Here is a 22,070-nt window from a genome sequence, read left to right on the forward strand (position 1 = left end):
ACTTATGGAAAGGCTGTGTTCACCACAAAAGGTACCAAAGCTTCCAGTTACACCTGTGTTTTATTGGATTAATGCGGTTACAATGCAGGATGGAGGGCACCTCCCCAGGCAAACAACACAAGCATCTCCTCCCCAAACCCAGACAAACAGAAGAAGCTAGAGCTCTGCTGTGTGCTCCAGAGGTTTGGCTTTATATTAGGAAAGAGAAGAAGCCCTTCCCAGACGAAGGAGCTGTGGCATGGACACAGGCAGGGGCAGCACACACAGTTATGCCCAAGGCCGTCGAATGAGGGGGGCTAACAGCGCAGCGAAGCCTAGTCTTGCAGCGAGAGCTGGAGCCTCTGGTCCAGGATGGTGAGCAGGGAAAGCGAAACGTGTTGAGGCTGTTCCAGGTCAGGTTTGTCTGTACAAGGAGAAGAGCAGTAGAGTGCCCTGACATGAGGCCAGCTTACATGGTACGGCAGGGCTTGTCTGGCCTTTTCATCCAGGACCTACTGGAGGTGGCTTTGTAAAATACTGCTGGGGAAGAAGAGCGTGGCAGGGCTGTCTTTGGCTGCTGGAAGCTGGGATGTGCGGATGCCCTGTGTGCTGGCAGGAGTGTCGGCCAGGGGAGCCAGGGAGAGTCCTGGGTCTGATCCTGGGGCACACCACCTTTCTTACTGGGATGGTACTGAAACAGCTCTCACCTAGGCACGGGCTGTAACGGGAGTTATCACAGCAGGCAGGACAAACCCTTAATCTAGCAGTGCTCCTGACAAGGAGAGGGGCACAAATGGAGACTGGTTCCAAAGAGATCACCAACACATTTTGAGACAGGGTGCATGCAACCTGTCCCAGCTGAGCGAACAGGTTCAAACCTATCACAGGCACGACTGGAGCTGTCCTAGGCCTTGTTCATTATTTAGCGTCCCCAGCAGATGACAGGGTGTGTGGTGGTTAAATAAGTGGCCAACCTATCGCTGGTCCTTGGGTTAGGAAGAGAGGGGACACTGCGGTAGCGTTGCGCTTCTCATGTGATCAGACCTACCAGAGGGCTGGCAGCCACCTCTCTGCCTTGCAAGGAGCAATAAAACACAAGCTGGTGGCACAAGGGAAGGTTTCGTTTGCAGCTGGGGCAATTTTCTCGAGCACTGAGACTGCCCCAGTTTTATGGGCAAACCTTTTGATGGAGACAACAGGGATGCTGTTGTTTCTCCTTCAGTGCTTCGTTTCCAAGTTTCCTTGCTGAATTTTTGCTCTTGGCTGCTGATTGAAGGGATCAGGATTCTTCTCAAAAAGGTCATGGCCTGCCCTCTTATTAGGAATGCTGCACATGAGCCTTCTGCAGGCTGAGGGTCCAGCAACGGGAGGGGAAATGCATTCCCAGCACGTAGGCGGTGGAGATGAAGGATGCTGTCCGCCCGGGTCCTGTGTGCTCTGTGAGCCTGGCAGCTCCCAGTGGCATGGTGGCCAACCTTCCACTGCACACCCAGGTCTGCCTCTCAGCACTGCTGTGCCCAACACTGAGGGACTCACTGGTTTGCCTCTGTCTTCTTCCCCTCCCTCCCCAGAAGCGGGAAGCACTTGTTCTTTTTCAAGCAGGAGCGTTGAGGTTTGGTGTGGGAAGCTAGCCGTGCAGGTGGGCTGCCGTCCTGCTCTTCACGCTGGCGCAGAGGGTGCCTGGCCATCAGCAATGACCACATCACACCGAGCAGCACTGCTCACGGCCGAGGGGAGCACGTCACTGACCACGGCGCGTGAAGCAGAGGCAGGAAAGGGCCCCACACCTTGTCCCCAGCCCAGGAGTCTGCTGCAAACCACAGACGCGCAGCCCGGTGCTGGCCCCGCGGTCAGCAGCAGAGGATCTTGAGGAAGGCTTTGCGGAAGTCGGTGTTGAAGGTTGTGTAGATGATGGGGTTGAGGGCACTGTTGACGTAGCCAAGCCAGGTGCTGGCACTGTAGAGCCCTGGGGGCACGTGGCAGGATGGGCAGTGGGTGTTGAGGATGTGAATCAAGAAGAAGGGCAGCCAGCAGACTATGAATGCTCCTGGGTATAGAGAGAGGGAGAACACAATCTGTGACTTTAGAGAAGCAACTGCTTGGGAAAAGGCCTGCACCTGTGCCCTCTCCCTCCATCCTCTCACTATTTCCATGTGCGTGTCTGCATTTGGTAAACGTGGAATAAATATCATGTATTCCCGGTACAGCCGGGCTTGGCAAGAGCTCAGGCTCCTCGGGACCAGTTATGTGAATGGGTGGATGGGGCTTCAGAGGTGGCCTGGTGACTGGCAAAAGCAAGTGGCCACAACTTAGAGGGAAAGGCTGCTGCCTTTGCTGCTTTAATCCATTAAGACAAGGGCTGCATTATTTTCTTACTACTGCTGGGTTAATGAGGGGAAGCAGCATGTCTGGTGACAGTGGCAGGTGGCTGGGGCACCACTGTCCTGGCTTCTCCATCCAGCTCTATGAGGGGGTTCCTCTGCTGTTCCTTGCCTCGATTTCCCCTTCTGTAATTGGACCTAAGAGCTGCTACGTGTATAGAAACTTAGGATTCCATCTAAAGTTCCAGCTTAATAATAATGAAAATAATTATAATATAATAATGATGATGATGATGATAGTAGTAGTAGTAATAGTAATAATAGAAAGGTAAAGGGAAAGCAAAGGTGCTGGCTGTTCCTCCCTCTAGCAGGGCTTGTTGGCCACTGATATAAAACAAAAGAGTAACAAAACATAAATAAAATGCTAATATACTTGGCTCTCAAAATTTGAGAGCATTACCCTAGATCCCCAAGTGTCCCACTGTTGTTTCTCTTTCTTTGTGACTTTGTGGAGCAGCTGAAGTCTAGGCTTGGCTTGCATTTTTTTAATCTCAATACTGTATTAGGAGATTCCTTTCTCTTGCAAGCCCCAAACCATCACCCCTTGCACCCCGCTGGACAGCGTGGCTCTCACTCACCCAGGACAATAGCTAGCATCTGTGTAGCCTTCCTCTCCCGAAGCTGGATCAGCCGGGGCTGCTGGTGCGCTAGCTTCAAAGAGCTGATGGTTTTGCCATTGCTGAGCCTCCGTACCTCCAGTCCTGGCTTCAGACTCTTTCTCCTCTCTTCCAGCCTGCTGTGTTGTGTAGTCCCTGGTGGCTTGGTGAGGGATGCCTCATGGCAGAAGCTGCGGTACCGCTGCAGGCTGAAGACAGTCAGCAACTTCCTTTTAGGAGACATCTCCTGGCCTGAGCATTTGAGTGGGAGACAGGGGGAAAAGGTGCCTTGGCATCTGTTTGGCAAAGCTTTTCTCTCCGGGTGTTCCTGCAAAAGAGGATGCCACAGAGAACTGGGAACCATCCAAACCATTCCCTGGGTCAAAGGATGATGAGGAGAGTTGTAGGAGTCATCCTTAGCCCCACCGGCTGCTTAGGCTTGCACCTCATCCTCTGGACTGACCTTGGCTTAGCAGAGGGGTGAACCAGCACCAGACAACTCTCCATCCCACCAAGGAGAAGCATGAGAACAAGAAGAGCTGACACACTCGCTCTGCTAAACTTTCACTTGTATTTTTCAGTTGGCCCTGCTCCCCTCAACATCCCCACCCTTTTTTAATGTAGCTTCACTGTGAGAAAATGGGTAACACAAGCAGGTATGCATGACCAGGTGATCCCTTTCAAACCATCCTGCTGGTTCCCGTGGTTGCAGATATTTCATCTAGAAAGGTCAGTGGAACAAATGCTCCATGCACCGTGAGCATTTTGGCTTCCTAAGTCTGTCAGATGAAGAGTTGTGTTGTTTTGGTTTTGTTGTTTTGGTTTTTTTTTTAATAATCTACATTAAAGCCTGCGAAGCCCTGAGAACGAGGCTTCATAAAGCAAAAATCAATAAATGAGGAAATTAGCCAGACTTCTGCATGGCTGAGAAAGCCCAGATCTGAAGAAATATTGAAGTAGGCTGTGCTCTTTTCTAGTTGCTCGGTTCTAGAGGGCAGAGATACACAGGGAGCATCCTCTTTCTAGAGGGATGGAAAGGATTTAACTGGAGCTTCTGCATCTCAAGTATCATGGTGTATGAGTGAGGGATGGGATGAAAACATGCCATGTCCCTTCTCTGTGCTTTCCGTTCTGTGCTTTGGCCCTTTGCAGAGGAGAGATGATGCATGCCCTGTCCTTTTTGACAGCTCCTACTGCATTGATGTGGATCTTACTTTGTGTGCATAACACGGTTTGGTGCTGGCGCTGTGGCTGCCCTGCCAGGTGAGCGTTCGCTTCTTTTGTCTTTGTCTTAGCACGAGGTAAATCCGGACATAGAGCAGCAGGGTTACCAGGAAGGGGAGGTAGAAGGACACCAAAGAGGAGTAGATGATGAAACTAGGGTTGGATATGGAACAGACACTGGGATCCCCTGGGGAGGAGAAGAGAGAGAGAGGAGCGGCTGAGCTTAGTACAAGGAGGCGCTGGTGCGTTGGCAAAGCAAGTCGCAAGGCGGAGGGGGGACAAAGGCAGTCTGAGGGGTGCAGGGATCTCCTGTCTCTGTGGTTGCAAATTGTTCTGTGACCTACCCACTCACCTAAGGGATGCTTAAAATGGACTCTACCTAGGGCCATCTAGCATGACCCCGTAGGCATCTGCCTGCTCTTCTGGCCAACAGCTCTGCCCTCTTCTCTCAAGTCTAGTCCCATCCTTTCTCCTTTCACCCTCTCTCCTATTCCTCTGACAGCCTCTGCGCTGCCTGGATGCAGAGGCATGCCTTCACCCCGTCAGTCTGGACCAGGCAGCGGGGGACAGCAGCACTTCCCACCCCGTCTCCTTCCCACTTCAAGCACCACACAGAGGATGGACAGGGAGCAGGGGACTTCTGCCTGTGGCTCAGGGGGGAGGAAGGCTCCCCTGCCCCTCTGCCTCCAGGGAGAATGGGCTGCCCTAGGTGAGGGCAAGGAGAAAGACCAACCTGCTTCCAAGGAGAAGGCCAGATTGTTGGCTCTCCTCAAGGGATTAGGTGAGGAAGCAGCCAGCCACTTGGATGGGAAGGAGGTTTCTCACAAGCAGTGCCAATATGCAGTCCTTGCTGTTTAGAATGTGTCCTGAATCAGATTTAAAGCTGGACCTGTTGATACCAGCAAGATGCAGTAAGGTGGGGGTGGGGTGGGGGTGTTGGACATGCTGCACCTCTGGAGATTTGCTTTGTGTGCCCAGAGTGATTGTCTGGGGGGGGGGATCTGTAGACCTGGACACCATGTCAGTGTCTGCCTGAGCAAATTGCAAGTTTATAGACAAAAGCACATCTGCTCTCCAGTGCTGGAGATCTTTCTCACCCTTCACAGTGCACCTTACAGTTCCCTAAAATTTCCTGTAACTAGGAAAGTCTGCAGGACCCACATTAAATGACCTGGCCATACACAGGGCAGCTCCATGTCCCATCCCTCCCTGCGTGCTATTGTTCGGGACGTCACCTACCTGTAGTATTGAAGCCGAAGAGGAGAGGGCACGACACTGCGAACGCCAGCATCCAGACTATCACGATCATGAGAGAAACCCTCCTGCAGGAGCTCTGCCCAGTGCTGTACTGGTACTGAACTGGTTTCACCACTGCAGTGTATCTGCAGACCAAACCAGCTCCAGAAAGAGGAGAGGTAAGAACGGAGGGAGGAAAAGGACCAGGTTTTAAAAGGAGAAATGAAAGCAATGTAGGGGACACGATGGTGAACGTGGTGAAGAAATGGAAGAGGAAAGGAGAGAAGATCAGATGATGGCATCAGCAATTTGTAGAAATGGTAAGTGGGGTGTTGCAAGGAGGAACAGAGGAAATCAGAGTTAGTTGGCAGCACTGCAGGGAAATGCTTGGCAGACCTGCCAGCATTGTGAAGCTACTAGGTTTGGGATACCTGCTGGATCTAGAAGCCCCAGGACCCCCCCCTATCCCTTGATCCCCGAAGGTTATATGTGCCCTGCTGGGAAAGAGCAGTCCCTGGAGCAACCACAGCCGGCTACACCCTGTGCCTCATCCACCCGCTCTGGTGTCGGCCTTGCCGACAGCCAGAGGATTGCCCATGGTGGGTGCCCAGGGCCTTCGGCTGCCGGGATGCCCCAGGGGATGCAGCTCGGCAAGGCTCAGATTTGAAAGCCACAGCAGTCTTGTCTTCAGGATAACCTGGGGGCTGCTCCTTGCAGGGCAGAGCCAAAATGAAATGGGGATAAAGAGTCCCATGGAGGAACACCAGGCCAAGCCAGCATTGAGAGCTGCTTCATATGATTACCACATCTAACAAAGGTACAGCATGCAGTGCTTTTTTCCTTCCCCCACCCCTTGGTCCTAACAGCACCACGTGTGCTGAGGTCTTGGCTCCCAGCCCTCAGCGTTGCTTAAAATAGGCTGGTTTAAGATGCGGAAAAACAGGGCAAGGCTGAAGATTAGATAGCGATAACCTTCACCCCTCCCTATGCTTATGGCAGGATTGTGTTTGTTAAAACTTCATGAGTGAGGTCTCCAGAAAAAACCCTCTTTGACACTCAATGGGAATTAGATGGCCAATGCTGGTCCCTGCCTTCAAAAAGCATGAGGATGTGGCCGAGTGCCTACTGGTGATGTTTCGCTGCTTGTGCCTCTCTGCCCTCAAGTGCAGGCACCTCCTAGCACATGGTGGGCAGAGCCTATTCACAGCAGCTGTGGCAGCGACAGACTGGCAGGGAGGTTTGTGTCCCTGAAGACAGCAATGCTGCCTGTGCAAACCCCACTTTCCTGCCCTAGCCACACTGGGGCACAGAGCCGACCCCCATCTCCAGACTATCTATCCCCTTGGATGCTGTTGGCTCTCACCTGTCAATGCTGATAGCGCAGAGGTTTAAAATGCTGGCTGTGCACATCATTACATCCATGGTGACGAAGATGTCGCAACAGATGCGGCTGAAAGTCCAGACTCCTCCCGTCACCTGCACCAGCAACCACAAAACTGTCAGCCTGGTTCTGCATCGAGTCCTGACGCCTTACGTATACAGAGGTGCTCTCCTCCAAGGGTCTCAACAGCTACGTGCTTTCATGTCTGCTGTGATGTGCAGAGGAAAACTGAGGCGCCTATGTTGTGTGGCAAGATAACACAGCGGAAGGTCATGGAGAAGGAGCCACACCTTGATTTCAGTCCTTTGGTTACTCTCACAGAGGGAGGCAGGGTGAAGAAATAGGTAGCAGCTATCCTTTCCCTTGAGCCCTAGCACGATAGATTGATTTAAATTTGATATCACTGTATCTATCCTTTGATTAAGGATCATCTGATTAAATCTAAGGGCTGAAAAGTGTTTCTCAGCTTAGCTGCTGGAGTTCTCTTGCAGGCATTGAGCTGGGAAAGTGCTGCAAATTTTATGCATTTATGTATGAAACAGACCTGAGAGCCCAGGCTTCTCTAAAACCTTAGTTGGATTCTGATCTCACTTACATATTTTGATTATTAGATCTGAGCGAGAACTCACAGGCTACTCGGATAAAGGGGTTTGGTTTGCTACCATGTCCAGCTTTTGTTCTGGTTGGTTTGAAATTTTAATCTGAAGCGTGTAAGCATGAAAGCTTAGCTGTGGCTGATCTTGGTGATGGGGAAATGCATTTTTTGGCCCAGCTGTCAAGTTCTTGACAATGACCTTTTTGGATGACAACATATGCTCCAAGCACCGTGTGGCACTGCTGTCGTCGGGGCTGCGATGATAGCCTGACTCCGAGTGCTCCAACACAGAGGCAGCCCATCCTCCCACAGATCAGCCTGCTGGATGAGTACAGCAAAGGAATCTAAAGCTGCACTGGGTGCAGAAGCGGGGGTAAGAGAGAAAGAGGAACTGGTGCTAGATCCAGATCTTTCTGCTTACATTTAGACCTCATCTGGAGTACCGCATCTGGTTTTGGGGCCCCAGTACAGAAAAAACATCGATAAACGGGAGTGAGTCCAGCGGAGGGCCACCGAGACAGTCCCTGGGGCTGGAGCACTTGTCCAGTGAGGAGCAGCTAAGGGAACTGGGCTTGCTCAGCCTGGAGAAGAGAAGAGGTGGCTTTGGGGGGTGTGGGGGCACTAACTGCAGTCCCCTAGTGCCTACTGGGAGGTTATTAAGAAAGTTGGAGCCAGGTTGCTAAGCAGACGGAGCCAAGTTTTTCACAGCAGTGCAGGGTGGAAGGACAAGAGGCACCAGTCGTAAGTTGAAAGAAGAAAAGCGCAAACCGGTTATGGAGGTAAACTTTCTGACCATGAGGACGGTAAGGCAGTGGAGCTGGCTGCTTGGTGAGTCTGGCCAGGCTCCATCCTTGGAGGTTTTCATGACCTACTCAACAATACCCATCCCAGACCAGGCTGGAGAGGGTGCCACAACTGAGCTTGGCTCCTAAGGCAGTGGGTCAACCCTGCAGCAAGTGTCAGTGCCTAGGAAGGACGCAGCTCCCTGCAGACAGAAGCGCTTGTATAAACACAGAATTCATTTCGTACGAGTTGTTTTCAGAGTTGTATAAGAAATAATCCCGAGAAACTGAAATGGGTTTGATTGTGCCAGCATTCCCGCACATGGGCACAGAAACTCACGGGGTCTTTGGGGTGTCCTCTGCTGGACCCAGCTGCTGCGTGCCAGAAGTCAGGTACTGGATGAGGTAGCCTTCCATGAGACCTCCTCTGAATGAATGCAGGGGAGAGAAATGGGAGCTGGCTTGCAAAATGCAGTGGGGAACTGTGCTTTCATCTTCAGTTCTCTAATACTTGTGGGGCTCCTTTGTTTTCTTTTTAAAAAAAAGCAAGCAAAGTAAAAAAAAAAGAAAAAAAAAAAAAGAAACAAACCAAACCCTTAGAGCTTTTCTGCACGATTAGGTGGGCTACAAGATGTGCAAACTGAAGGCTGTCCCTCTGAAATTGGGGACCTTAATAGGTAGGTTCAGTTTTCAAAGAAACCCCACGCCGTTTTTGCTTTAGTTGCAGATTTTGAGATCTGCTTGACCACCTCAAAATATATAAAAAAATCATAAATGCTGGAAGCCTTTGCAGTGGGAGCCAGTAAGGGGTCTTTCTGTAGTCGGAGGCAAAATGCAATGCAGTGTCTCTGTGATCTGCGGAGTCTGAAGAATATTTCACCAGGAGCCAGTGCCAGGTGTTCGGTGCAAGCCAGCTGCTGCTAGCCCAGCAGATGTGCAGGCTTTTAACTGAGGGAGTTTCCAAGGTCCTGAGCACATTCAAATGCTAAACCCAAGAATGTGTACCATTAAATCTGAAGAAGGTGCTGGTGGGAATGGCTCTGAAGTGAACCCTTTCAGGATGATGCGTTCAGATCACACCACCTGCATACTAAGCTGTAGCTTGTATGAAGATGATACTTGACATATCAAAACGTTTGGGCTTAAAACCCATCCTCGCTTCCACCAGCCACAAATTCCAAAATGGGGTGTAGCTTTGCTGAAGTCGGTGAAGTAGTTAATATTTACCTGTGGGGTATGCAAACCCAGAATCTATTCCCAAATTTAACAATGAAGAGCCTTTTTATTACAGGCCTCGTTCATAATTTTTTTTTAATTCTATTTCTGCTCTTCCTTTCATTACTCTGTTCCGCTCATCTTTGCTACAGCAGCTAGAACGTGCGAGTGTGCTGGCAGGGTACCTGTTCTTCATCCCGCTGGTGCCTTTTGTCCAGGAATCTCAAAGCACATCACAGGTATTAATTGAATGAACCCTCACAACTGCCTGAGTGAGGTGGATGGTCAAATATTATTTTCTTACAGCTGATGAGAGCAAACCACATAGAGGTAAGCTGACAGAATCTCTCATTACCACTCAGTTTGTGTGCAGCAGAAGTGGGAATAGAGTCCAGGATAAAATCCCAGCTCTGGCAAAGACAGTGCTAAAGCTCCTTATAGACTGTTCAGGTCGGGCTCTCACCTCATCTTTCTTGATGACCAGTCCAGTCTGCTTTAGCCACAAAATGTATTATTATTTGAACGTTCCAACCCTATAGGAAGCCTTCCAGTTTAAAAAAAAATGAAAATCATTGTGCATTCATAAGCTTATGCAAATCCACCACTCTCTTGAATCCTTAAAAATAAGAAGACTCTCTGAAAGTCAGATATGTATGATGATGACATATTGAGCAGTAGATGGATTTGAAAGTACGAACGCAAAGTTACACGAGGTGATGTCAGGCAGCGGTGTATCTAAGCGTGCTCACTCAAGTGCTCTGTTTAAGAAAGGGTTCTTCTTGGGGGTGCTGTTAACTCCCTGCAGCTGTGAAATGGCTGCTTATATTTTTGCATGGCAGGAATAACCAAGAGCACGCGTGCAGTCAGACCTGCTGACAAGTGGTAAACTGCCGAGCTGCAGTAACTCGGTTGTCTGCCCTGCTTTTGATGGTGGCCTGGCGAGCTCCTCGAGCTCAAAGAGCTGTTGTAGGTCTCGCTACTCCAGTGTGGGAGCCACGGAGGAGGAGACAGCCTTACTCTCACTCGCTCTGAAGAGAGCTGCAGGTTGGACCTCAGTGACAATCATCTTCTGATGCTTTTTTCCCATTGGAGGTAGAACTGGATGTTGTGAGAAGACTAAGGAGGATGCTCCAGGCCATGCTGCTCCACGTCCTCCTCTGTTTATGCAATTACTATAAGGCACGATGGGATTCAATGCCATCAAGCTTTAGTGGGCAGGGCACCCTAATGCCACTATCTTAGAAACCTTGGTGAGCCTCCGTAGTCACACCAGGCACAGCATCAGAGGTCAGTAAAGAACTGGGGTAGCAGTACGGATATATTAGACATATCTGTTGACCCCTGAAGATTGCTAGACACAGTGCTGAATAGCATTTTTATGCCAGAAGCTTCGTTAGGTGGAGAGGAGGATTCTGAGGTTATAAAATGTTCCTGTTGTTGCTCTGTCACAGCCTTCCCCAAAGGCTTCTCAGAAAGAGACAGTTCTGGTCTGCAGGACTGATAAAATGAAAAATTTCATGGAGAAGGTCCAGGCCACAGATGGCTCTAAAAATTGAGAGTAAAGCACAAAGTTCACAAGTGATATTTAAATCTGAGGTATTCATCCACCTTTAGCTTCTCAATAAATAGGTCTCAGATGTCTGGTTTGGCAAACGTTCAGTAGATGAATAGCTATTGTACACAGGTTTGGGGACTGAATGACTTCTTCACAATTTCCAGGGCTATAGTGTACTGAAGCATGATGCCATTTCTGCTTCATTGGTAGCAGTGCTGATCCATAAACAGCAGCAAATATCTAAACGACTTCAGGGCTTTTTGGAGGTTTTTTTTTAAATCTTAGTCTTGCTGGAGTCCTGCAGCCTAGATCTCTAGGAGGTACTGCTGGAAGTGGTAGTTCGGGTTTGGGATGTATGTGGGTTCTTCTCCCTGTTGTTCATGTGCCTCTTGGATCAGCTACTTTGATTTACCCAAGATTTCATTACTCAAGCTCCACAGCTGGAAACCAATCTTGAATGGGTCTGCAAACACAGCTAGACAACAGATCTGACCACAATACTGCCATGGGGACAGAAGCTGCTTCCCAGATGTGCCTCAGTCCCACCCTGCCCATGGCAAGAGTGAGCTTTAGGTCTTTTCTGATGCAAAGCATATTGTGATTTCATTAAAGACTGGAATACACTTGAGGTGAACTATTCCAATCTCAACATTTGGGTTTTAATAATAATTTTCAGTTGCAATCAAACTGCAGAGTCTAATCCTGGCTGGCTGGGATGGCTCCACCACACCCCGCCCTGACTTATTCCTTGCTTTTTAATCATTCAGTGTAACCCAACTGCGCTGCAGGCATCCAGCAGGCCAGCTCCAGGACCGCTCTGCAAGGAGTGGTTTCACTGTTGCTACTGACTTAATTAGGAATGTAATCACACATGCGGTTATCGTGGTGCTCTCTTTGTTCCTTCACTCCAGAGCGATGCTATATAAAAATAATTAACCATCAGTGCCCTTATTAATAGTGCTTATACACTGAGCAAACCCTCAATTTCTCTTAATTGTAGCCTTGCTGAGACAGCAGTGGACACAGTTTGGGAGAATGGCCTGGATTAACACAAGGGAAATGCCCAGGCTGGGTGCCAAAGCCTAGAGCTGTGTTGCCTACTCAACATACTCCAGTGGCAGAGGAGGGCTGCAGACCACTGCCAGTCCCCTGCTACTCGATCGAACCTCCTCATACCCCCAGAGTCGGTCTGGCATTTGCCGGTGGTGTCCTGCCTTGTCCTACTTTCTGTCCACATGCTGCGCAGTCCATCTGCACGAGTTAAAAGCCTGCTCTGCTTCTCCTCTGTTTTGCAGGAAAGAGGTCAGCCAAAGGTGGGCAGCTGCCACCAGAATATTTACCCTACCCTTCAGCCTGATCCCCGCTCGGCCCTTGCAGAAAGAGCATGAGGCTTCTGCAAGATTATGGCTCAGAGGCTTATTCTGTCTCTGTTCACATGAGAACACGGTACTAGGGCTCAGCTGAAAGCTTACCGCTGATAGATGCTCACCCTAATTCTAAACCTACCAATTTTTGTGAATTAGTGTAAAAATGCTGAACAGAACAGATAAAAATGTCAGCTGTAGCATACCTTCATGTATTTGCTTCAGTAACAATATTTATATCAGAAGTGGCTTCAGTAATTCAGGGGTTTGCCATGGGGCGGCAGGGGCGGATTTAGTTTCCATCTTTGCTGCCCTGCAGTGGCGGAAACCTTTGCTTTATCTGATGGTGTTGTCCATACTACACATGGTTGTGCCGCTACATTTTTACGCCAGCCAACGTGCAAAGATCAGGGAAATAGAGTATAAGACACCCCAGGGCTTGATGAGTCATTTGAAGTTACTGTGAAAATGCTCACATGACTTAAAGAGACTTCGGAGCGTGTTCTTCGGCTTCATCCCTTTGTCAGCCTGCTTGGAGAATTGCTTGGAGGTGACTTAACATCATGGACATCAAGGCTCTTAAACTCCGCAGGAGATGAGGATTTGACTTGTTTTCTGGCCAGCGGGAATACGGCTTGATCTGGGCTCTAACAAGGTATTTCCACCCTATTGCCTCCCCACCGCTCCTGAATCATCATGGCAACCCTTCTGGCTGATGGAGTCAGCTTCAGGGATGCTCAGATGAAAGCAGCATTAGCACATCAGAACCCGCGATCTACATTACTGGCTGTAGCCCACCCGCTTTCAAGCTCAGAGGGGCTGCGCTCTGCCAGGAAGAGCAAGGCTCAGCGCATCTACTGACGGGTGGGACTGTGGTGCATTTGTCCAGCCTGCAAGGGCCACCTGTGTGACATGGGGCTGCTACCCACCCCACAACTGCCCCAGAGCTGGCTGGGGGGTTAAAACATGAATGGACTTCACCTGTAGCAGAGCTGGCCCACCCTGAGAGCGTGTGCTAACGCTGGTGCACTCGTGCTGTGGTTAAATTCTGCTGATCCTTCCTAAGATGTACTCACCTCCAGGTACACCACCCATGGCATCACCAAAGTAGCCACCAGCAAGTCCGCCACCGCCAGGCTCACCACAAGGTAGTTTGTTGTGGTTTGCAAGGTGCGTTCCCTCAGCACGGCTAAGCAGACCAGCACGTTCCCAAAGATGATGGCCAGGATCAAGATGCAGTAGCAGAGGGCGTAGTAAGCGTGTGAGTGTGGCAGGTCAGGCTCTGTAGTGTTGTCTCCCCCACAGGGAAGAGGGTCAGTGGTGTTAGGATGACTGCTGGTTCCTGTGAAGAGGGCCATGGGGACACTGCTGCAAAGAGAAAGAAAGAGCTGGCTGAAAACTGGAGCTCCACAGTCATTGTGGAGAACTGCTTGTGGTGGATAGCGTATGATTTTCATACTTCACAAACACTACTTCAAGCCATTTATAGAGGTCTTTTTTTCCACTCATACCTAGGCAGAACTTTACTTAAAGTCCTGCTTGGCCTGTTTTGTTTTTCACCGAATCTAAGCCAAGAGAAGAATGCAAAATCCCACCTCCTGTGTGCATCCGACAGGTGCATCTTACCAACCAACGCAGCTGCGCGGAAAGCAGCAATGGTTGAAAGATGCACCGAAGTCATCATACCACAGCACAAGTCAGCCAGGCAGGAGAGCAGCCTGCAAGACAGCAATTTGTAGTGCTGAGGAAGACCCAACACAGTTACCCAAACTAGGGCTTGGCCAGAAGCTTGGACCTAGGAATCTTTTCTTCTGGGAAGTACCCTCCCTCCTCCCTCGTTAAAAAACATCTTCACTAACTTCATGCACTCGAGTGCTTGGCAGCCCGGCACACAGACCGCACCTGCAATGCTCGAGTAGCCTTTTGCATCCTGGCCGCCTGGCAGTAAGCACCCACCTAGGGAATGACTCTATTCTGCAACCTGTGTCTGTCCCAGGCCGCCTGTTAACATAACGCTCTGCTTCAGCCCTGCCGGCCTTGCCAAAGCTTGGCTGTCCCCGCTGCCCCCAGCTCATCCATACTGTGCCCTGTTTTCCATGCCTGGCCAGAAGATGTGCTTCCTGTGCTGAAGAGCAAATCAACTTGTCATTTGGGATGAAATAATGGAGTGATGCTTGCGGGGTACTCTGCATTTCTTTTCCTTACAATGGATTCGTGATTGTGCCCAGGAACCTATCCTGTCTTGATTTAGAAGGAGGATGATTTTTTTCCAGGAATAGGAAGGCTGCTGTCCCAGGGTTGTTCTGTGACATTTAATTGCCTGTATCTGGTTTTATTTTTTTTCCTTGCTAGTGCTCCTGTCGCTGAACTCATCATCAGTGTGACAGTTACGAAAGGCAAGGACAAAACGTTGCAATGCCAATGATATAAATATTACTCTGCTCCACCTCACCCCTTGAACAGCAGCATCTGTGATGCACACGCTCCTAGAAGAGAAGCTGTTACAATGGGTATAAATTGCTCCAGCCCCTTGGCATATATTTATCCTTGAAACTGGTGTCACTCACCCCTGCTGCCTTGTAGCTGGGAGAGGGCAAGGGCTGAATGAGGTAGAAACTGAACTTCCCTCTGTCCCATGAACACAGATCCCCCAGGACAGGGGTGAAACAATCTCTTATGGCTTGTGTTGTGTTTGGAAACATCTGTGCTTGTCTCTCCTTCTCTGTCTTTCTTCTGCCAGCCCCTGACACAGGAGTGAAGCCTTCCACTGGACTGCAGGATTTCCCATAGCGTGAGCGCTGCTGCCGAGTCCGGGACTGTTTGCTCATCAAACAGTTCGGCTGCAGCCACCCAAACACAAGACTCATTTAGCAGCATCCCTTGCACCGACAGAGCTCCTACTCTGGGAAACCTGTATTGGCTGGGGCCATGAAAAGCTAGTATGCTAGTTCCTCTTTTTTTTTTTTTTTTTTTTTTTTTGAGAAAGCCTACGTTAAGCAGCTGCCTAGTTGATCAGCAAAGCCAGGGCAGGGAATGAACAAAACATCACGCACGATACCACCAAATGGCCTAAGGCACCACGTTACACAGTTTGCCAGCAGGTTTCCTGCCCCTTCTGCCACCCCTTACAGCCTAAAGCAGTATTTTCCACTTTCACCCAGAGGTCGATCTTCCCCCCCAGCATCCCTCCCAGCTTCCCCCCCAGCCCTGCCAGGCTCCCCCCTCCTTGGGCTGCCCCACACACCCCGGCCCTGCTCACTCTGCCCACGGCCAGGGCGCTGCCAGCCAGGCGGGTACCGGGGTACCGGGATGCTGATGCGCCGGGTACCAGGATGCTGATGTGCCGGGGTACCGCGGTACCCGCGGGCGGGGCTGGCGGGACACGGGGGTACCAGGACACCCACCACCCTGGCAGCGAGCTGCGGCGGGGGCGAGGGTCGCTGCCGTGGGGACGAGCTGACAGAGGGGAAAGGGGAGGATGCTCCTCCCGGTGGCCTCAGCCTCGGAGGGGTCCGGGTGCAGGTCCCGGTGCGGATGGGGGGGTCCGGGCGCGCGGCGCAGGGTGCAGGGCAGGGGTACGGGCTCCCAGCGCTGGGGCCAGGCGCCGCCGCGGTTCTGGGTCCGGCTCCGGCTGCCGGTGCTGCTCCGCACCCGCCCCCGAGGGGCAGCGGCGCCCCTGCGGCTGCCCGCCGTGCCCCGGGGGGCGAGGGAGGCGGGGGAAACCGGGAGCGGGGGCTATGGGGCAGGGGTCCGCCGGCACCGGGCAGGAGGGGAGCGGGGGGGCAGCAATCTGGACTTACCCCCGGTGGCACCACCGCCGAGCAGGGCTCAGTCCCGGTCCCGGTCCCGGTCCCGCCGCCTCCCGGGCCGGCCCGCTCCCTCCGGCCGCTCTCCCGGCGCGGAGCCGCGGGGCGGGGCGGGGCAGGGCGGGGCGGAGGTGGGCGGGGCTGGGCACCTCCCCCCGCCCGCCCCCGCCCCCGCCCCCGCCCCTGCCCCGCCGGCGGCAGCGGCCGGTACCCCGCCGTGTCCTGGGGAGGGGGGCGGCAGGGCCGGCGGCTTCGCGCCCCATCCCGCCCCTTCCCAAAGGGCCCTGCAGAGGGGTCTGGGCTCGTTCTGGAGCCGGGGCCCGCAGCAAGGGGGTGCTTTGCGGAGGGGCTGACCTGGTTCTGCCCGGCGGGAGGAGGGGGGAGATGGGAACCCCGAACCCGGGCCGAGGGCTGGGCCCCGGGGTGCCGGTCGGGGGGGAGCGGGGGGAGCTGCCCACGCTCCGGTGAAGGCAAACAGGCAGAGCCCTTCGGGAGACAATGAGCGTGCGGCTTGGGATAAAAAAATGACGCTTGAAAAGTTGTTAGTTTAAAAAAAAAATCAAAGTAGAGATGATTTTTAAAAGGCAGAGAACTGAAAAAAAAATCTGAAAATAAATTCCCTTAAAACTGAGATTTAAAAGTGCTGGGTAACGGGGGAGGGAGGCGGGAAGGAGAGCGATGCTGGGGAAGTGTCCCTGTCCCGGGAGCGCTGCCTGCAGGCACAGCGTGGCGCATCCACCGGGACCAGAGCGGGACCACAGCCACCGTCACCCAGCCACGGCGTCCCCTGAGCTCTGGGGTCAGGCCTCTGAGCCCAGTTCTGCTCGGACGGTGGTCCCTGGGTGGGCTCTGTGGGTACTAATGATGCTGGTGGGCCTCAGGGCTGGGCTGTGCCCACCAGCCACCCTGGCACGGCAAGCGGGGCTCCCAGGGCGTGGGAACCTCAGCGGTGGGGCTGGGGGCTCCCTTCCCAGGGTTGCAAGAGTTTCAGGAGCAGCACTGCAGCCCCAGCAGAGAGAGGGGAAAGGGCTCTTCCCCTTTATGCACCCACTGGTCAGGGTGGCCATGGGCTAACTTACTTGTAGGTGGGCAAGAAGAAGAGGAGATGCTGCGGAGAGCAGAGTCTTTTTATTTATTTTTAAGAAATCAGTTACCTTAACAAGGGAGCCTTGGGACACTGGCTGCCCTGGATGGCCTCTCCTGATCACAGCTATCCAAGGTAATCTCTCCAGGGATGAGAGAGGTAGAAGGGAGAAGTGCTGTAGAGAGCACTCGTACCCGCAAGGTGTGAGAGTAGCAGCTTTAGCCCGGCTGGGGATGCTGGAAGTGCTCACACAGGACTTGACGGGGACTAATGAGCCCCAACACCTTTAACCAAGGCTGTGACTACCCTGAGGCAGGCTGGTGGATGGTACTAGATGAGTGTGATGAGTCACTGCCTAGTCCCTACAGGTGACACATTTGCAGGTGTCCTTGGTGTGGTGGAGGATATAGCTGCCAGGCTATGGACCGAATGACCCATGAAGGGTTTTACAGCCCCCTTGTCCCCTTCTGAGCTCCAAAATGGTGTGACACAAACTACATTTACCATATTTATATTCTATGCGCACGGTTGAACTTCTTCTGTCATCTGTCCCATACTGCTCACCTCCAGGGAAATGCATTTGCTAACTGTGCCTGGAGCAGTCAAGGAAGAGGGGAAGCCCTCCCACCCATTCCCAGCAGAGGCTTTTTAGTTGTGAGCTTGGAAAGAGTCCAACACACCCACATTCCTGTGATTAAAACTGGAGGGAAAAGCACAGACCGTGATGCTTGTTCTGTCTAGCGAGGGCTGTGGGAGTCGTGGGCCGGGTGTGGATGGCCGGTGAGGATGGCTGCTCGCAGCGGGGCTAGAGAGTTGCAAAGAGCTGCAGGCATTTTAGCTTCTGTTTTAAATGCAGATTGTTTGTAGGCAATTCCTGAAGGATTGTGGCCGGCAAGGTGCTCACATCAGCTCTAGGACGCTTGGAAGGCACTACGGCGATACGGCTTTACTGATGCCATCTGTTCAGTATAACGGCTCACCCCGGATCGATAAAGAGGCATTACCTTGCACCTGCCCCCCTCCTCTAGGGCAGGGGGGATTCAGCTGGGGGAATCCAGTGCTTTACCCGTAAAAGCACCGTTGTTCTGATCCACAGCTTTATCTTCCAGCATTGAAACCTTCCCTGTTGCCTTGCCTTGTGTGCTGCTTCTCCCAGGAGCCCCCTCACCCCTTGATCCATGTTACCCCCCAACCCCAGAGACAGCCACTGCGAATGCCCCAGCTCTTTACCTTCCTCTGGTCCTGAGCGGTCTGCGGCAACTGGTCCTCATCAACCTGCTCAGATTAATGAGACAGATGGACAGTAGGAGTGTGTGAGACTTGGTTTTTGCTTTGATTAGTTTTATCTCTTTTCTTAATATTACTCTGAATTGTGGGGGAAAAAAAATCTAGCTGTAAATGTTGCTGCTCTATTTAAGCTCGTTCTCACCTGTGGTCCCTCCCCGGGGTGGCTCCCTTCACACCCCCTTGGCTGGTTTTCCTGAGACTGGAAGCTCTTTGGGGTAGGGACTTCATGACTTGCTTGTGTTCGCTGTGTGGCAGAGGTCTTGTTGAGCAAGGTAATAATCCGTATAATCATTTAATGTAGATTAGATTGTACCACACACAGAGATGGGGCTGAGTTAAAAGTGCATAGGCAATCTTGATTGTGATGTTTGCAGTGATTATTTTCTTTAACATTACAACTTCTTTAATATAGTGCTTGGTGCAGTGCCTCTCTTTTCCTTCTTCCTACCCCAAAATCAACTATGTGGCCCAGTTAAACAAGTTGCAGGCCTTGGCTGTGACACCATGGTATTGCTGGAGCATGGCAGAGAAACCAGTCAGTAGTGAGTTGTGGGAACTCAGCATGAGAGGATGTACCAGCAGGTTTCACAGGTGTATCCGAACAACAAAGACTGCTCAAACTCCTGGGTCTCCAGCTTCATCACAGGCTTTCCGTCCCCGTGTGCAGAAAGTTGAGAGAGTCCCTGGTTCCCAAACCTGGCCCATTCCCTTTGGATCCCCTCTAGCCTGTTTCTCTGCCCTCACTTCCAACACAAACTCGTCAAATTCTTCTTTTCAGTCCTGCATGTCCCCAAGCTCTTTGGTAAAGATTTCAAATAACTTGGATAAATCTCAGTGTTCCCTCTTAATTTTTCCCCATCTCCTTGCCCATCAGTCCCAATTTTCCTCTGTGCCAAGTTTGTCCAGTGAGTGTTAGTGCTATCCTGTTCCCTTGTGTCTCTCTCTCCAGCTCATGCTCGTGTTTTTTCCTTCACTTTCCAGCCACAGCCTCAGCACCCTTTCCAGTTTCCAAACTCCTGATGGCTTCACCCAGCATATTTGTCCTTCCCCACCACTGCTCCTTCCCCAGCTCCTCACTGCCCACCTTGCCATCCCTGGCTGGGCTGCTAGTCCCCTGTGCTCCTGCGGCTTAAAGGATTGTTTGCAAATGGTATTTGTTGGGCTTTCACACCACGGTTGCTGTTACTATAGCCAGTGTTTGAGGTGCAGTGTCTAACACGTGCCAACCTTCCACCGAGCCAGGATGCCCCCCTGACGGTGAGTATCGTTAAACTACTCGGCATCCACAGAGGTTTTCGAGACCTGACTGGATAAAGCCCTCATCTGACCTCATGGTTGAACCTCTTTGGAGCAGGATGCTGGACTAGACACCTCCAGGGGATCCTTCCCAACCTGGATTACCCTGTGCTGCTGTGAAAATAACCTTGCTTGCTAGATGTAAGCAGAGCTTTCCTGGCTGGCACAACCTGCAGGCTTCTGATGAAATTTAAGTTCATACCCATACCATCTAAGTAGGATACGCCTATTCAGCCTTGATTGCTTTAAATGTTTTTACAAAACTCACTTGTTTTCGCAGCGGAGACCAAAAAGGAGCTCAAGCAGCTTCATGATAATGTATGCACAGCAGCTTGCAGAACTAGTACAGACTCCTTGGAGAAATGAGAGGAAGCTACCACGGCTCGTGTCAAGATTCACAGGAGATTCAGATCCTGCCGATATTGATTCCCTTCTGCTCAGCCTTTACTTTCCCTGTTCCCTCTTCCAGCAGTCTGGAAAGAGGTGGCCACATCCCGAACCTGCACAGCACACAGCTCAGCCTGCAGGGAATGTTTGTCGTGTAAATCACATCGGCAGCAGATTTTATACAGCAAAATAATACTACAAGGGTAGGTGTTAGCATAACAACTCTCTTTCTCATCCAGTGGTTACGTATTAGCCTAGATCTTTTGGGTCCAAGTCCTTCTTTTGCTTCACCTAAGGCATAATCTGGGGTATAGGAGCTCTCTTTATTAGGCAGAACTGGGACTTCAGGCTCTGTATCCCATAAAGCAGGCTGATCGGATAAAGCCAGTATCCTGCCAAGCCCGTCTTTAAAATTACTGTTTTGATCCTATTTTCCTTTCATTAAAGGTTGGTCATGTCAGAACACGTGTTCTGCAGCATGTCCGCAAAAGGATGGATCCTGCTGCGGTTAGTTTCCTTCTGCATCCAGGCTCAGGCAATAGGTGCTGCTCACGGGGAGAGGAGCTGGGGCTTTTAAAAATAAGGAGGGTGACTTCTGCAGGGCCACCTGACAGAGGAAGGGCTGTGGAGGGGACCAGGGGATGAGACTGCTGTACCGCACCTCACGGTGTCTCCCCACAAGCTCCACTGTGGGCAGGGAGCCCAAGGGGCTTGGCCAGGAGGGCAGTTCCAGGAGACACATGGGGAAAAATGCTGGAGACCTGATGTATATGTGAGAAAAAGGGCATCAGTGTTCAAAAGTACCGTGCTGCCCTCCAGGGAAACCTGTTTATGTTTTCCTGCAAAGAAGCTGTGGAACTGCAGTGTAGAGGAATGAAGGCAGTTAATTATCATTGATAACATACAGCTGTGGGCTGGCTTCAGGGGCGGAGGGCTGGCTGACGTGGATAATGTGCAGCTGTGGCTGGTTCCTGCTAAGTAGTTAAATAGCTCTGAGGGGCGAGGAAGAGGAGCACTGGGTGAAGACAGACCTGGAAGAAGCAGAGGGAGGAGAGAGTGCCCTGGATATAGGAGAGACAAGGAGAAGGATACAGCAGAGGCAAGAAGCAGGGTGGCCTGGCCTGAAGAGGATGAAGGAACAGCATGGCCGGTAGATGAACCGTTGAAATCTTCTGGGGGATCAGTGGCTGTGCTGGGGCAAGGCACAGGAACTACTTACTGAAGTTAACCTGGGATGGGATGGTAAAAAAAGTCTTGTTGCAGCTGGCTAGTTTTGATAGTGCTGTGACACTGCAGGGCTGTCCTTACCTCTGTCCCTCCTTCCCACCTCGGAAAATGGACCCGTCTGGTCTGTGATGGATGCTGCTGCTGGACTTCTGCCATACTTTCTCGTGAGGCACAGCCTTTCAGCAGCTGGGGCTGTCAAGTCATTCAGGGAAGCAGCCCTAAATCTCAGCAAGGCTGGTTGTTGCTCAGTGCCTGCCGTGGCTGGGGGCGGGGAGGGCGTGCAGCTTGGCCTTGGAGGCTGGTTATGGGACCATTGCTCTATTTGAACTGGAGGAGGGGTTCTGTGAACCAAACCCAAATGCTACAGCTATGGTTGCTCCTCAAGTTAGTGTCCTTTCTTCTAGCCCTCCTCCCCTCCACCTCAGCCTGGGGGTCCTCAGCATACAGGACCCCTCCTTAGCAAAGGTCTGCTGCAGCATCAGCTCCTTCTGTGGTGCCTGCACCTCTCATCTTCCTCACACCTCCTCCATCTGACAGGGCTTGTGGCATCTTGGCATTGTCAGTAATAGTACTGATGCTTCCTATCCTACACGTAGGATCCCTGCTCAGACCCAGCTGCCTGGCGCCCACGGCTCTGGGGTGTTTGTGCTGGTTTTCTGACCTCTCTGTTTCCCC

At 51.7% G+C, this 22,070-nt stretch overlaps 1 protein-coding gene across 1 annotated transcript; it reads right to left on the minus strand.

Moving 5' to 3' along the window:
- Positions 1–49: 49 nt before the first annotated feature.
- On the minus strand, positions 50–16,191 carry DRD3 (dopamine receptor D3). Its single transcript, XM_055809322.1, has 7 exons — positions 16,109–16,191; positions 13,385–13,676; positions 6,780–6,892; positions 5,420–5,562; positions 4,171–4,367; positions 2,939–3,284; positions 50–2,026 (listed from the first exon to the last, which is right to left on the minus strand). Exons 2-7 carry the CDS (start codon positions 13,664–13,666, stop codon positions 1,830–1,832), a joined length of 1,278 nt encoding a protein of 425 aa, XP_055665297.1. The 5' UTR covers positions 13,667–13,676; positions 16,109–16,191; the 3' UTR covers positions 50–1,829.
- Between the last annotated feature and the right edge of the window lie 5,879 nt (positions 16,192–22,070).

The sequence above is a fragment of the Falco peregrinus genome, chromosome 6 (genome assembly GCF_023634155.1).
Source record: "Falco peregrinus isolate bFalPer1 chromosome 6, bFalPer1.pri, whole genome shotgun sequence".
NCBI lineage: Eukaryota > Metazoa > Chordata > Aves > Falconiformes > Falconidae > Falco > Falco peregrinus.